Source organism: Protopterus annectens, chromosome 1.part0 (assembly GCF_019279795.1).
Source record: "Protopterus annectens isolate FY-2018-M chromosome 1.part0, PAN1.0, whole genome shotgun sequence".
Lineage (NCBI taxonomy): Eukaryota > Metazoa > Chordata > Ceratodontiformes > Protopteridae > Protopterus > Protopterus annectens.
The window spans coordinates 1,314,195,920-1,314,213,707 of record NC_056725.1 but is presented as its reverse complement, the minus strand read 5'-3'; the positions used below and the strand labels follow the sequence as shown (position 1 = coordinate 1,314,213,707).

Genomic DNA, 17,788 nt, shown 5'->3' with positions numbered 1-17,788 from the left:
CACCAAAATCCTTACAAGCCCACACTAAACCTTACCCTAACCCTAAGGTCCGTCACTATCGCACACTTACCTACCCGCTCCCTAACCCTAACTCACTTAACCCGCCCTATCGCTCCCTAACCCTAACTCACTTAACCCACCCCTATCGCTCCCTAACCCTAACTCACTTAACCCACCCCTATCGCTCCCTAACCCTAACTCACTTAACCCACCCCTATCGCTCCCTAACCCTAACTCACTTAACCCACCCCTATCCCCACAGACCGTCAATCTCCACACTTACCTGCCTCGCACCCTAACGTCCGTCACTACCGCATACTCACACAGCCTTTCCCCATGTCGGCATCCTCGGCGTTGGTGTTGTCATCCGTCGTGTCGGTCTTCTGCATTGTCGATGTTCTGCCACTCGCGATTCGCGTCGGTCTTCTTCGTTTTCGATCTTCTGGAGCTCCGAATTCCGCTGTCGGTCTTCTGCGCTGTCGACGAAGTCAGGTAGAACCATATATATATATGTTGAAATCCCATATTATCGAATCTCACTTTGTCGACACTCAAAATATTGACCTCTCACTTTATCGAAGCAGCAGAACAATGAAGATCATCCCAGGGTAAGTAACCTGTTATGCAAGACTGTAAACTTTGCCCTTTTCCTAACTGCAGTGCGATCTCCAGCTTGGTATGTTTAGTTAGGGGGTGTGTGGGTTAGGAATAGTGTGGTTTGGGTTTTGTTTCTTTTTGGGTAAGTGGTTACTTACCCTGGGAAGATCTTCGTTGTTCCACTGCTTCGATCAATAAAGTGGGAGTTCTGCATTTTTAGTGTCGATAAAGTGGGATTCAATAATATGGGATTTTGAAAAAAAAAAAAAAAAATATATATATATATATATATATATATATATATATATATATATTCCTTTGGGTTCCTATCTAATGGCCGAATTTACAGAATGCCGAATTACACATTCCCGAGACAAGTTTGCCGAACTTACACATTGCCGATTGGTTAAACTGCCAAATAACACAATGCAAAAGCACACTACAGTGGTTGAAAGTGAATTTACGTGTTTCCCCACTGTAGTGCGGTCTCGGAGTTAGTATTTTTAAGTAGGGGGTGTGTGTACTAGTGTGTTTAAGCTTACCTTAAGTTTCTGGTGCTTTGCTTGTGAAGTCCACCATGATTAATGTTGTATGAGGTACGCTATGGGATACGTTCAGGTAGAGTTCATGTTCTATTAGGCGTAATATTATTTGGCAGTTTAACTGATCGGCAATGTGTAAGTTCGGCAAACTCGTCTTGGGAGTGTGTAATTCGGCATTCTGTTAATTCGACCATTAGATAGGAACCCATTCCTTTATATCAATGAATTAACATGAAATACATCTAGAAATTTCATCAGCAATCTCTTTCATCAAAACACAAAAACAAGTAAATAATGTATCGCAAATGAACAAATGAAACAGATACATTTCATTTCTGATCACCAAAAGAATGAGAAATCCTGACCAACCCCTCCAAAAATTAAATATACTAACTTCACGGTTATACAACCATGAAGAAATAGGATTGCAGCATGCAATGAATGTGTGCTGTGAAAAAATCAACTGCAGCCATATATGTATTTGTATATGTACGTATGTATGTATATATGCCATCAACTGGATTGTGATGGAGTTATGGATCATCAATCACAATCCAACAGAGTTAGTCACAGTCTAATGAGACCTGATTTATTGATCACAAGGAAAAAAGAGAGCAAAATCTACCCCTTTCCTCTGAAGGACCTATGCTAAAGCCCATTTCTGAAGTTCACTGAATTAGGGTTTATTGGATTATAATCCAGAGTTTTTGAGTCGACTGCAATCCAAATAAGAAATTTGAATGTATACACTCAGCACATGTACACACATACATACATGCATGCACACCTACACAGTAACCATTTGAAACGTCAGGACCTGCTACAGTGAGTCCCATAATACGGAGACTGAATGGCTGAAAGAATGGATTTACATATACCAAGTCAGAGATGCCATTTCTTGGAATATTCCCTTTTCTCTGAAGTATAGCGATCTCAGACTTGGTATATATAAGTTTAGTGGGTGTGCAAGAGGCTTGCCTCTCCCTGCAAAAAGAAGTTTATAGGAGTAGGAGAAGAGTGATTTTCGGGATTTGCTCTTCTCTTGTGTTTTTAGTGTGCATATTTGTGTATGCATGTAATGCATATCTTTGTGTGCAAGTTTTCTGTGTGTGCGTGTGTGTGTGTGTGTGTGTGTGTGTGTGTGTGTGTGTGTGTGTGTGTGTGTGTGCGTGTGTATGTGTGTGTGTGCGCGCTGTTTGAATTCACACTGTTTCCCATCTGCTTGGCAGATTGCTTTCAGGAACTTTATCTGCCTGCCCCACAGAATGATGTTGTTTACTATTCATGGGATATAAGACTAGCCAGTTCCATCCTGACAATCGCATGGGACTTATCCTCTTGCAACATCATACTATTTTGACGTTGGTCTTTACAGCATATCAGTTATTTCAGTCCCTGAAGGCAACTATTAATTCAGTCTTGTCTCAAGGGATGTGCCAGTCATTTTAGTACTCATAAATATAATTCCCTGCTCATTTTCCTAGTTTCACAGATCTCAGATAAAACTATTGTCACTTTTCCTCTTCCATTCTTCCTCTCTGTGAATGCTACCATTTGAACCATTCTTCACTTAGAAGTGACATATGTCCACATTGTAAATACTGAGACACAGCAGACTTGTTCAGTATGTCATTCGGTTTTCCTGCCTCTTAGTACATATCCCCCACCCCAGGTAACTGTCTTAGGCTGAATTTCTGTTCATTCCACTGTTCTAATACAGCTGTTTCCATATTGCTCTTTACTCCACTGTAACATTCTATCTGTAGTGTTACCTTGACCAGCAGGATAATGTATTTGTCTGTTCTCTGGCCTGTTTCTGTAATCTTTCCTTTTCCTCTTCCTCACGTTTTTGTTTGCTTTTTCTTTCCTCTTTTCATTGCAACCCTTCAAGTTCATTATTTTAGCCATTCTAGTTGTCTCCTTTTTCTTTCAAAATGTATTTAATATTGGTAAACTGGAGCTGTGTGCAAAATACAATGTCATAAAAACATAAATTTGCAGAGCAGGTTATTTTATTTTCTTTGTTTGTGTGTGTGTAACCTTATCTGTGTACTCGGACCCCGCTTCTCATCCTTTCCTTCTGTATGTTTTCCATTGTGCCTTACGACAGGTTGATATTTGCAGTTATTAAAGGTAGTTCATTCTTGGCCTGTACCACAGATCATAACAAGGCACGTTGTGACTAATTTCCAGCCACTATGTTAGTGTGTAGCAAGAGTATATTACCTTTCGTTATCAGGTTATTCGTCTTCTAAGCTTCTAGCAAAGCTTTTGCAGTTTCCATCTTCTTCTCTCCCTGAAGTAGAGAGCTACTGGAGTCTGAAGATAAGTCTCAGTACCACTATAGCAATTCACTTTACTGGAATTTTGCCATGCATTTAATAGTCTATACTGTGGTCATCCACTAAAGATGGTTGGCCCTTTTCTTTTGCTTTTAGGCCAACAACTCTGATATCTCTTGATATATTACACACACACACACACACACACACACACACACACACACACACACACACACACACACACACACACACACACACACACTTCTACCAGCTTAGTCTTTTTGCACATTCTAAATTCAGGTAACAATTTCCATGAGCACTGCATATGATAAACTAGATTTTATTGAAACTTAAATAAGACCATGTCATTGCATAGCTCCCTTCTTCATTCCCCCTTAACTCTTTTTAACAGTTGTGCTCCTTCATCCCCCTGCCTAAAGTAACTTATTTCACACTGTATTTGAAACATTTGATGTGAACTGAGTTTTACTTAGATCATCTGGATAAAAAAGCTGTAGTATTTTGTGCTTCTGTACATTTGGGAGGATGCAAGCATAATTCACTAATGGAAATGAATTCTTAAATTTTAAACTGTTTTACCAGTAAAGTTAGATTGTTATCTTCAAGAAAAAAAAAAAACAGGGACCTCTCCATCCCTTACTTTTTTGTGCTTTTGGCATGGAGAAAGTTCATTTGTGTAATAATAAATGTCAAGGGTTATTTCATCATTCCTTGTGTCTTTTGGAAATGTCTTGAAAAGGAATGCTTAGCTGTTAGTAATTTTGGCTGGCACCCAGGTCTGCACAGCCTCATATGTTCCACTGTCTGCTCATTGTACCCACTGCTTGAGGTTCATTATTTACATCTGTTCTTGGTTACCTCTGCCATGATAGGAAGTATATTTGAAATTTAATTGCCCTACTTTGTTTTGTCTGAAAATGATACAGTCTTCTGGCAGTTTCAGGATAAATTCATTATTTTGGGGCGTGTTTTGAGTATAGCATAATCTTCATGTCATCAGTCATCAGTAACAGGATTCTAAGTTAGGTATTTATGTAAATAACTGAATGTTCAGACACTGGTTTACTAACAAATGCTTACTGTCACAGTCAAGAACACTACGTTTGTAGAGCAGAGTAAGGGTCTGATTGAGTGAGTGATCGTAGTCGGAGTGAAAAAAGGGAGCCTTGCTTGCAAAAAGCAGTGAAGAGTGTGTCACATGTTTGATATCCACACCTCTCAGCAGTCCAGAGTTTCACAAATGTCCAGATTTTTGCCTCATATTTTTGGTCTGTTCCTCATAAAATTTGTGTTTTGTGTTCTTTTGGCAAATCACTGAGGATTGAAGTCACCAAATAATGAGATACATTTGAGTTTTTAAATATTTCTGGGCCTTTGTCCTCCATCATTATTTTAGGTCTTGTCCAGATCTCTTGCTCTAAGAGGTTGAGAGGGATGTTAATACCTATAGCTGTGAAGTGTGTTCTGTTACCTTTAAAATGCAGATGATGCAGCTAACCTAAGACATAACTGCTGACCATAAATTTTCAGTTCCAGCTTTTAGTAAACTGCTGAGGATTTTAACAGAGAGTTGGGAAGGCTGTTCTCACTCAGAGACCGTCTTCTCACCTGGAGATGAACCTGCCAGTGATTTGAGTGGTGTCAACAAATACTGACAGCAGAAATTAGTTTCAGAGAAGTTATACAGCACATATCTCTTTAGTGGTTTTCAGCAGTCAGATGCATTGTTACCAGCAATGTTAGGACCCAGCTAGATACTTTTTCTTATAGTCTATAAAGAAATGCCAACTGAAATTAAAAAAATCATTTTCATGACCCCTTAGCTTAAATGTCACAATATAAATAGCTTGCTTGTGGTTACTGAATACAGCATAAAAGCATTTGAAATACACAAAGTATTTTCAAGTCTGCAGATAAATAGCTCAGTAATGTTAATGTCAGCTGTCCCATTCTTGTGAGACGTCAAAGGCCATGGACCTCAGTCATACTTTTTCCTTTACTAAGTTGTCATGTGTGTGTGCGTGCGTGCACGCGCACATGTGTGTGTGTGTTGTGTGTGTGTGTGTGTGTGTGTGTGTGTGTGTGTGTGTGTGTGTGTGTGTGTGTGTGTGTGTGTGTGTGTGTGCAGTCTGAGTTGCTTTGTAATTAGGTCTTTATTTCTCTGTGCCATAGAGATTACTGTACTATAATTGAGTTATCACTTTTGTCTCGCAAAAAAAAAATCTCAAATAGGAGAGGAGACTTCGTAGGACTTTTTGAGATGTTTCTTTTTCGAGAGATGAAAGTGATAATTTTGTTGCATTTGATTCATTAAAGTTTTATTTTTTAGCATCCCTGAGTGACTTCCATTCTTCCTCCGTTACACTTCTGAGTATTTTGGTTTTGTCTGTGCATGTCTCAGTTGCATTAGCATTTTATCCTGGTTATTTGAGACAACATATGAGAGTGGCACGGCTCTTTGAAAAAAGAAAGAATTTTTCTTTTGTGATGTACCCCTATGATATGTTCAGCTCAATTTTTTTCTGAATAGTGATATTGTTGTGGAAAGAGCTTTATGGAAAGTTTTTTTTGTAAGGGAAGATGCATGTTAGGGGCAGGGTTAGGGTAACACACACTATGGTGGGGGGGGCAGGTTTAGTAATCTTTGCTAACCCTGTGTGCTAACCTTAAATGTAACCCTGCACCTAACCCTAATGTGCAGCTTCCCTTACGAAAAAATTTTCCTTAACACTATCACTATACAAGACAGCTCAGACAGTCACCGTACACACACACACACACACACACACACACACACACACACACACACACACACACACACACACACACACACACACACACTCATACACAGTCTTTCTGAACACCATTTACACCAACCAGTATTCATCCAACTCAGTTTGCACAAATGTTCCTTCAAGCACTTCTTATAGCTGCTCACTTGCATCACAGAAATGTCTGTCAACCATGTCAGCCATAGCCAGTACAAGAAATGCCCAGGTGTATTTGTTTTTGATCCATTGTTTAGATCTAGAGCCTTTCTTAAAAATCTTCCTTTAAAATGAAGCACTTCTAATCATGTTCAAGTGGCAGTCTGTTGGAGAATTTTAGCAGGAGTTATTTCCTCTTCCATACATTCACTTTTATCTGTGTAAGCTAAGTTCAAAGACCGCCTGGGAATACCAGGTGCTGTAGGCCTGCCTACGGCCATACCACCCTGAGTGCACCCAATCTCATCTAATCTTGGAAGCTAAGCAGGGTTCGGCCTGGTTAGTACTTGGATGGGTGAAATGTCCTTTTATCCTTGACATTTATCGTGATAACATGCAGCTCTTAGCCCAAAGGCTTGTTTCCACCTCCTGAGAAAGATGTATATATCAGCCTATTTTGTTCCATGCTGTTGTTATTGTCTTCATCTTTTCCAAGTTTCTGACTTGTTTTGGGAATGAGTTCAACATGAGTAGGCACATAGACCCTTCATTTCTTCAGCCTTTAGTAATGCTAGGCCTGAAAATCAGAGTGAAGGAAATGCAGAACTGTCACTGCTGTTCATGTATATGGAGCCTGGAGTGAATTACCCAACAGCTTTTCTATTACTGCCTCCAAAAGTGATGAAATCTTTTGTGCTTTCATCATCACCACTGGTCAAATGTAGGCTACACTCATACCTCGAATGCTGAAAAGGTTAGCAACTCTCCAGTCTTTGTTGTGACATGCCATATTCAGCGGCATCTTTAGTAGGGAGCGATAACAATATTTCTTTGAAAGAAGGTTCTTTCTTGAGTGGCTTTTTATTGAACAATAAGGACAAATAAAACAGGGAAGAAAGCTGATTTGCGCACCTAGTCTGTTCACAATCTTTGCTTCCAATAACACCTTTGGTTTTTTGAATTCCATCTTTTCTTAGTTCTTTATAATTGTCAGGTAAGTATATGAATCCCATTTTAGTCCCCATGTCTACTCAAAAAGCTATTTTGCCTGTGAACCCACACCCACATCACACATGCTTACATATGCTTAGGTCCTCGCCAGAAATGTATGTAAACACCAAAGACCTCCCAAACACAAACGCACTACATGTCATACATCCCCTGCAGAACACAGTACACACAATAGCTCATGCACCAGTGTCTCACCTGTCAAGCCCATAAGGCTAAACACTAAACCTAACATATTAGTTATAGGTGACTCAATCATGAGACACACAGATGTCCCTCTCACTAGGCTGGATAAGGAAAAGGTCATGGTCAGCTGTCTGTCAGGTACCAGGATCTGCCATATGACACATGCACTCAAGTCTCTCAACAACAGGTACTGTTATGACTCCATCATAGTCCATGTTGGTGTGAAACACTTGAGACATACCTCAATGGGCTATATGAAGAGAGATATGACTGAGCTGTCAAACTGTGTCTCGGGCAGGTATGTCCCTAGTCTTAAGCAGCATTTTAACTTCACCTAGAATGATGCCTCAATACAAACAGAAAATAATTGACTTCAATAATTGGCTTAGTTTTTGGTGTAATTCTAAGGGGATCCAGTATATGTCACCCTAGGATGACATGATTGACAGACCTCAATGCTTTGCCAGAGATAGTCTTCATCTGTCATCCCTGGGATTTCGGCTACTGACTAAGGCTTTTGCCACCCCCATAGTGCCTTTTTAGGCAGTGTCACAAGGACAAAGCTCCTGATGTAAAAATACTAACCAAAAGCAACCTCAAGGTCATGCTGCTAAATGCTAGGAGTCTTAAGGTGAAACTGCACTTACTGGAAGCAGTCCTCTCCCTGGAGGATGCAGACATTTATGCAGTCACGGAGACTTGGTTCAAGGCTGTGGAGAACACCCCAGCCATACTAGGTTACACCTTCTTCCACACATTCAGACCACAAACAGATGACAGGAAATCTAAAGGAGGCAGTATATCAATATTCATCAAAGATAAATACACCTCCAGATTGGTTAAACAGTATGATGCCCTAGAGATACTTCAGGTGCAATTAACTGTTGGTAGGACACCTATTCAAGTCATTGCCAGTGACAGAACCCCCTCCATGAATCAGGGCACCCATTCTGCCTATTTGGATCAACTTGAGTCTATCAAGATACATCTGAACACCATGGTTTTGGACAACTTTAACTACCCTAGCATTAAATGGGTGAATAACCTGTGCTCAAACTCACCTATCCAAGGGTTCTTTGACTTTGTTAACACCAATGCCCTGGACCAGCTGGTTGATACCACCACTAGGGGCACCAACATCCTGGATCTGGTGCTTAAAAATATGGGAGGCCAATGTAGCACCCCCACTGTGAGCTCATCCCTGGTGAGATCTGACACAAATCAGTCTCATTTGAAGTAACTATCACACCTGAACCCCTTTCAGCAGCAATTATACTATACAACTCAAAAGCAAATCACAACCTCTTACGGGATGGTATAACTGCACCTCGCCTCTCAAACAAAACTGGTAACTAGGCTGAACTCTACACCAATGCCCTATACAAACACCTGTATAATTGCATTGACTCGGCAGTACCTGTTAAGACCAAAACAAGCTCTTCAAGGAAGAAAAAACCTGCCTGGTGGACAACCACCATTAGCAAGCTATACAATAAAAGGAAGAAACTGCTGTGTAAGAGTAAGAAGGTGTGGGCTTTAAACTGGAGACACTCCCTTCGCAGCTTAAATAAGCAAATAAGATTACTTTTGAAGTCCTCCAAAGCAAACTTTGATTCCAAGTTATCTTCCTCATCAAAGGACAACCATAAGACGTTCTTTAGTTACATCCATAACTTAAAAGGTTAAATGGTAAGGCCTGGATTTGTGCCAGACTAGTAGTTAATGGTAACACATATACTGAGCAAATGGACATAGCTAACCTATTAGCTGACAAGTCTGGTGCAAACTTCACTCCCCTGTCCCCACTTCATTTACCTCATGACATCCCTACCACCTGTCCCTTACCTTGTATCTCTAAAGAGCAGGTCATAAACGCCTACAATAAGGCCAAAAACACAACAACATTGGGACCTGATAACATCCTAGGCTGCGTCCTGCATGGGCTCAAACAAGAATTAGCATCACTATTGGGTACTCTTTTCAATCACAGTCTAAGCACTGGCTTCATCCCAGCTGAATGGAAAACAGCCACCATTATCCCCTTGCACAAAGGTGTTGTTTCTACTGACCCCAGGAACTACAGACCTATTAGCCTGACTAGGCTCATCTGTAAGGCCATGTTGAGAATCATCATGGACCTTATCAAGAAAGATATAGGTAATCTCCAAGGGGTCTATATTAGAACACCAAAAGTTTACTTCAGCAAATGCTCACATGTGCGAAAGTGCTGGTAATCAAACTGCTTATTGTGGGGGGCTGCACCCCCACACCCCCGCTAACTATATATTCTAACTCTGAGATCACACTACAGTGGGGAAAGGGCAAATATACCATGACCCCACAAACACCCTTTTGTTTACCAGCATTTTTGCTCATGTGAGCGTTTGCTGAAGTAAACTTTCGGTGTTCTAATATAGACCCATCTCCAAGCACTAGATCCTACCCAGTTTGGATTTGTCAAAGGGAGATCATGCCTGTTAAACCTGATGGACATCTTTGAGACAGTCACCAGGGCCCTGGATGAGGGGAAATCTGTGCATACAGCATACCTAGATATAGCCAAGGCATTTGACACTATCCCTCACTCAGGAATCTTTGACAAACTCTCCCAACTAGATATCAACCCTTATATTGTAAAGTGGGTTGTGAACTGTGTCACTGATAGAACCCATACAGTCTAAACAGGGGAATCCACCTCCAACAGCAGACCTGTAACCAGTTGCATTCCAAAGGGATCAGTCCTGGGACCTCTACTGTTTGGAATTTATTTCTCCAAAGTACAAGCTAAAACCAAGGGACTCTGGCTGACAAAGTCTGCTGATGATTACAAACTGGGTGCAGTCATAGAATCTCCAAATTATGTCAACATCCTGACTGGTGCCAAAGTCATGGGCTCAAACTCAGTGCAAAAAATGTATTATCATCCCTTTCGGTAAGAGCGATGTTCCTGCAAATTACCGCATCAATGGAATTATCCTAAGTACGCACCCAGTGGTGAGAGATCTAAGCACTCAGGTTGACAGCAACCTTGCCTTTGATCACCGTGTTTCCAAAATGGTAATAGGGGAATTCTGTACGGTTCATCTCATAAGTAAGGACATTGCCTCAAGAAAAGGAGAAGTCATGACCTCCCTGTACTCTTCACTCATTAGGCCAAAAGTTGAGTACAACACCCCTTTTGGTATGCACCTTTCAAAGCACCTGAAGCAACCTGAGAGACCACAGAAGGTCCTCACAAGGAAAATTCATGGTCTTTAGCAGATATCTATGTGGATCAGCTGAAATCACTGTCACTTTATTCTATTTCATACAGACTACTGAGAGGTGATCTCTGCCTTCCATATAAGGTGATCTCTGACCCTGCTTTACTGGAAATGCTGCACATCTGCAACTTAAATGGCATATGGGTTACTCACTGTAACAACCTAAACCTGGTATGTGACATTAGTAGAACCTGCTGGAAGAACAGATTAGTCTCCCAGAGATTACTGCACCTTTGGAATAGAGTCCCATTTCACATTAAACAGTGCACCTCATTGGCCCTCTTCAAACATATTCTGGACGATTGGATGGGTAACCGTAAATTCACCCCAGGGGTTCCACCTTTGCCCTCTTGGACAGAGGCAATAGGTGCTGATCATGGTTGTTGTTGTGTCTTTCGGCTTTTCTCAGTTAGGGGTCACCACAATGGAACTCCGGTCCGCTAATGATTGGCAGTAGATTTTTACGTGCCGAGTTGCCAGCCCTGACACACAACCTTCAATGAAGGTACATCCATTCACGCATGTCTCCACACAGAAGATGCTCTAGCTGAAAATCGAACAGGACAACGTCTTACTGTGAGGCGACAATGCTACCGCAGCACCACCACCGCAGTTAAGCATAAATCTGGCTAGACTTGTAAATGCCGTCAAGCCATTAGCTTAGTAACTTCCTATGCTTCTATGATCCTGTGAACATTTTCTACAATTTACTTTGAATATGGTACTCTTCTAGTTATTAATTTGCATTCGTTAACCAGTTAGACCCCAAATCGACATGGATCTTTTTTTCATGCTCAAGCCAAGAACATCATCTAATTAAATGACTTGCTCAAAGTCGCACATAGGTCAGTGGAGGCTAAGGGACTGAAACCCTGTACTACAGAAAGAAGGTGATTAAAAACTCATACCCATAACCCTCTGCACTGCATTACTAACTCTTATTAAACACCAAAGTCCGTAATGCCAATAGAAATACTTTTTCCTGTAATGCAGTTGACTATGTCAACCATCTCCTCACTTTTCTTGTGTTGGGTATATGCAGAAATTCTTAGCTGCAACTTTTAAGGCAGACATAACCTATTTGTAATTTCTTTTTGATCCTTCTCCTGTTTGTCTGATTGCTTCCAATTATATAGAATTAAGTGAAGCTCTAATGAGAAATAAGTTAATCCTACTTACTTTCGACATTTACATTTACACATCAGATACCCTTTTATTTACATTTTGTGCTTAGTTGGGCATTTGAGAACTCAACAGTGCAAGTCCCAAAACTATGAAAGTATAAATATTAATGTATTTTAAGAGAGGTGACAGGCAATTGTGAAAGTTATTGTTAAAAGATAATAGATTTTTATCAGGTGTCACACGCAATGGGGGTCTGCACCCCACCCTTTTGCTTATGTATATACTAACACCAAACTCTAAGTACTTGAGAGAAATGGGATCCTCTAAGACTTATTTATACATCCCTATCAATGCACTTAAATTATGTACTTCTCAGGTTTGCAGTTGCCATACTTAAAACTTACAATGGGAGCTGTTTACTTTCTGGTTTACTACTGGAGTTATTTATTTACTAATTTATTTATTTTTGTAGTGATGTTTGATGCCTTCAAGGAGTTGGCTATGTTTTTCTGTGATTTGCTTGGAGCATTTCATATTGTAATTTGATGTGTGTAAGGCTGATCATTTTGACAGATGTCCTAGGTCAGTATATATACTTACACAGCCACTCGAGACCTGCAGATGGTTTTATTATTTTTATAACATTCTGTAAAACTGGTAATTACATTTTAATTTGATAATTTGACTGCATCCTTGCTTATTAGAGTCAATGCTGTATGTTCCTTAGAAGTGATCTCTCTCTCTCTCTCTCTCTCTCTCATATATACATCTGTATAGCTGACTTTGTTTTCATTACTCTCATTAATTAATTACTGCTGACTACTTGTTAACCATTAGGTGTAGCCCCTAAACAATGCAGATAGTAATGTTATAGCATTATCCCCTTTTATCACCGCATAACTAAAAAAATCCCGAGAATATATGTTAGATTATTATACAGAAATGTAAAATAGTTATGAAACTAGAATTAACGATGATCTTTGTTACAATACCAGACTGTGCCAAACTTGGGCCAGCGGCAGCTGTGTTTTTATTCTGTATATCATATATTCTGAGGTTTTGTGTGTGAAATTGTCCCTGAAAAGTGACTGCTAATTTGCTGTAAACCACTGCATACTCGGTTAAGAATAATTACATGCAGCCAACATGACTTCCTATAAACTCTATGACTTCTTTAAGAGCCAATCAGTGTCTGTTAGATTTTTTTATGTTACAAGTCTTCGGTGCCTTGTAGTCTGAGGCACATCACATTCCATGGATAATTCAGTAGTTAGAATGTTAATTTGTCTTCTACAGCCAATTAAGAGACTGCAGCCGTCTCCAGAGCTTGTGGAAAATTGCTTAGTATGAAAATCTGCTGCCTAGCTTTGAGAGATTTTTTTTTTTTTTTGTGGTAGTAGTAGTTTAACCTGTGGTGGTTTATCTGTTGCAGAGGAGGATAGAACACACGCAGACGAGCAAGACTTCAAAAAAGACCATACAGGAAGCTTACGCTTACCTCGGATTGTACGAAGCTTAGGTGAGTGTTACTGGCACTATCACTTATAGTAATGACAGATTTCTTTATGATTTAAGAAAACTGTTTTTACTTTTTTTTTTTTTTTACTGAAAGCACATGAAAGGATTATATATTAGCTCATTCCTGCTTTTCTGATTATAGGTTTTAGTTTTGATTCTCAATGTGAAGCATGTGTTTTGCAAAATACAAGATATAATCTAAAAATAATCTCATATGTGTGACTCTTGCTTGCACTGCTTGTTAATGGGGTGTATTTTGTGTATATAGGCCTGAATTAAAAGTCTGCATCTTTACGAGCACAAGACTGGGTTTGGAGTCCGCATAATGGTTACTATATTTTCCTCATAGACAAGAAATAAAGGGATTGATTCTCACCAAAGAAACTGACTAGGCTTCAAATGGTTCACAAGGACAGCTAACCTAGTACTAACCTGCGAGATAAAATTTCTACAAAAACATGCATTTAGCAACACACAGTGTAAATATGCACTGAAGGTTTACTGCGCCATTATGTTTAAAAAGGAGAAAGAGAATAAATCATTAGTAACACGAAGCAGATGAACCCTGTGATTCATAATTATACTGGACAGAAGCATGCAGCTAGTCTCTGCACTGTGTATAGTATGCAAACATTCAGAATCACAGTTTGTATACATGGATTACCATATGTACAGAAGAGATCAATGTTTTATGGGTGCATTGTACACATAAACTATAGGAGTAGATAGTGCCCAGTTCATCTGTTGTCTCATCAGCCGCCCAACAGCTACTTTACAGTGCTGTGTTGCATGACGACAGAACCCAGCACATCAGATAACAATTATGTTCAAACATATGCGTTAAGTACCTTTGTATGCAGATATCTCCTGTTGTGCTGTTCTCATCATGCCTGATTGTGAGTCATGAAGATTTCTCAGTCATTAGGTGTGACAGTGCACCTGGGGTTATAGCCAACATATGGCGATGAGTGGATCTGGTGCTGTGAAAGCTTCCATTGGCTGGAGCTTATCAGCATCATTGTGCGGTGAGGTGCAAATTTAATTGGGGTAGCAAGTTTGCCTGCATCATAGTAAACTCCGTTACCTGTACAGAATTCCTTGTGTGCAATAAAGGCAAAGCGGTATGTTTATTTATTTATTTATTGACACTGCTGGCATGTTAGTCAGTTCTCTATCCTGAGAAACATATTATTTTTGTTGTATTTTATTTATTTTACATTTGTTTACCGGGAAAACCTGACTGGGCAGAAATTGCCCATTTTCAGCGGAGGCTTGGGGAGAAAAGCTCCACATAGTACATCACTTTAACAGTAACTGACATGAACATACAATACAGAAAGACATGCAACATAATCACATTACAAGCGCTTTTCAAAAATTCTATACAAAAAATATACAACATAGTCCTTTTGAAAAACATTAAGCAATACATAGAAAGTAAGATATGGAATCACTGTGCTGAGAACTGCAATACCTTAGGGATTATATGCAGCTGCAGTCCTGTAGGTTGCCCCATTTGGGCTAGCCAGTATCTTAATGGTACTGCAAATCTGAATCACAGCCAGTGGAGGGGGATCATTTGCATATGTACTCCTTGCATGGCATGCTGCTGCACAGTAGGGCAGTGTCATATACTAGGTCTTGCCTTGTTGTGCACTTGGCTTTTTATGAATTGCTAAGGGCTTTGATATGAATACTCCTTGAGGCTTTAATGTGCAGTTGGCCCTGCCTCACGATCTACAAAAGGCATCTGGTTAAAATTGGATGAGTAGGAAGAAAGTGTCTAGTACGGTAGGTGCTGGGATTTTTTTTTCTTTTTGGTCTATGTACCTACCAATCCCCCTTGGCTGGAAGATGTGGACAGTGCTACCAGTAAAATAAGTGAAATTTCCATGAAATCCTTCTCTGATCTGATTCTATTTCCAAGTCCATCTGTGCAATGGCTAGTAATAGCACAGGATTCCCAGTTCCTTTATGAAGACACAGAGTAATCCATTTATTTTAAGCATTTTGAACCTGTGATTACCTGGTTATCTAGTGCTCATTGTATCTCCTTCGCAGATCACACTAAACTGCCCATGATCTGCAGACTGCTGATCGGCAGTTTTTCTTTCTGTAGACCAAAAAGCTACCTGCCTTTAGTACATGTGTTTTTTTCCAGTCTGTACATATATTTTACTGAAGTAAACTACAATAAAAGTAACATTGATTGTAATCAGTTGTCCCCTTTTTATATTGCTTGATGAAGTTTGATGTATAATTAGCAAAGTTATTGGGGTATGTGGATATGAAAAAAATGCAAATATTAAAAGAATAATCAGTTTATTATCAGATTTATTTCAAGTGTTAATATTAAAGATGAAAAGTTTGACTTGGATTTCTTTTCCTTTTCATAGGTACTGTAATAGAGCCGGCAGTACTAGCAGAGTGCAAAACACGAACAGAGGTGTTTGAGATTACACGAAGCATGGTTGACCCTACCAATGCCAATTTTATTGTGTGGCCCCCATGTGTTGAGGTACAACGCTGTTCTGGTTGCTGTAATACAAAGAATGTTCAATGCAAGCCATCAAAGGTTCATGTGCGGCATGTGCAGGTGAGGCCATTTGCTGTTCATACCCGCATGACTTACAGAGAGAAATGACTAACAAACCAAAATGTATGTTATGCATATGTGTAATCTGCTTGTATTAGACCCTGATAGCTTATTTTAAGCACAAAGTATTAATTCATTCACTGACTAGCAAATGTAGACAGTGAGAACTGGGGTGAGACATGTATGTATATCTATATCTATATATCTATCTATATAAATATATATATATATATATATATATATATATATATGTATGTATTCACTTCAGAACTTCGAATTTCATATGGTCAAGACTATATGACCAAAGTTTCAAAACTTCGAAATTCTGAAATAAATACAAAAACAAAACAAAACCATGTTCCTCAACATTTTTGCAGAGGGCAAGCCCCCCTGCACTCCCATACCCCCTGCCATTTAAATATACCAACTTCGAGATTGTACTACATTGAGGAAAAGTGAAAATCTCCTGTCTGCGCTGTATGAAGATCTCCATTCAGAACATTCAAAATTTTAAAAGTTCGATCATATGGTCTCAACCATATGAAATTCAAAGTTTTAAATCTGCGATATTCTGAAGGGCACCTATATATATATATATATATATATATATATATATATATATATATATATATATATATATATATATATATGGGTCTACTTCTTTTGACCTAACTCCCATTTGCCCGACACCCATTTGCCCGAGACCAAATCACTGAAATTTCATTTGCCCGACACTTCATTTGCCCTACACTTCATTTGCCCGACAAGTATTATTAGCAAGAAAATGGAATATGCCCCCTTCCCCACTGTAGTGCGACCCTGGAGTTAGAATATATAGGTAGGGGGGGGGGTGTGGAGGGCGAAGCCCCCCACTCACTTTTCTTTTACTAAGCAATATTACATCAAAAGTTAACAATATCATATGAAATGAAGTGGGGGGCTTCGCCCCCCACCCCCCCTAACTATATATTCTAACTCCAGGGTCGCACTACAGTGGGGAAGGGGGCATATTCCATTTTCTTGCTAATAATACTTGTCGGTCAAATGAAGTGTCGGGCAAATGAACTTTCAGTCAAATGGGGTCGGGAAAATGAGTGTCGGGCAAATGAAAGTTAGGTCAAAAGAAGTAGACCCATATATATATATATATCATCATCATCCCCCTTTTTCCCATTTACATGGGGTCGGGGTATTGTATTAACTGTCGCCAACTCTCTCAATTCAGTGCTACTCTCCTGCCTTCTTCAACACTCATGCCTGATTGTCGCAGATCTTCTTTCACACAATCCATCCACCTCTTTGCTGGACGCCCTCGCTTCCTCTTACCTTCTTCCTGTCTGTCCCAAATCTCCCTCACCAGATTGTCGTCTGCTTTTCTACACATGTGCCCATACCATCGTAATCTGTTCTCTTTGATCTTTTCTGCAATTGGAGCTACTTTGGCTTCTGCTCTTATGTCCTCATTTCTTCGCCTGTCCTGCAGTGTGCATCCTACCACCTTTCTCAGGCACTTCATTTCCATCACCTCTAGCTTCTTCAACTGTTCTGCCTTTACTGCCCAGGTTTCTGTACCATACAGTAGTACTGGTCGCACCACTGTCTTGTATACCTTACTTTTCAGCTTATTTGGCATTCTTCTCTCATAGACTACACCTGATACTCTATGCCAGTTGGCTGCAGCCCCTCTGATTCTAGCTTTGACCTCTTCATTCAGACTACCCTT

The 17,788-nt window shown here is 39.8% G+C and overlaps 1 protein-coding gene across 2 annotated transcripts in view; it reads left to right on the top strand.

The window, feature by feature from the left end:
• Positions 1-17,788, top strand: part of PDGFB (platelet derived growth factor subunit B) — an 80,814-nt gene that overhangs the window by 27,359 nt on the left and 35,667 nt on the right. For both annotated transcript variants that reach the window (XM_044066349.1, XM_044066341.1), the window contains exons 3-4: positions 13,384-13,470; positions 15,866-16,065. In XM_044066349.1, the coding sequence (XP_043922284.1) occupies positions 13,384-13,470; positions 15,866-16,065 (287 nt within the window). The remainder of the gene's footprint in view (positions 1-13,383; positions 13,471-15,865; positions 16,066-17,788) is intronic.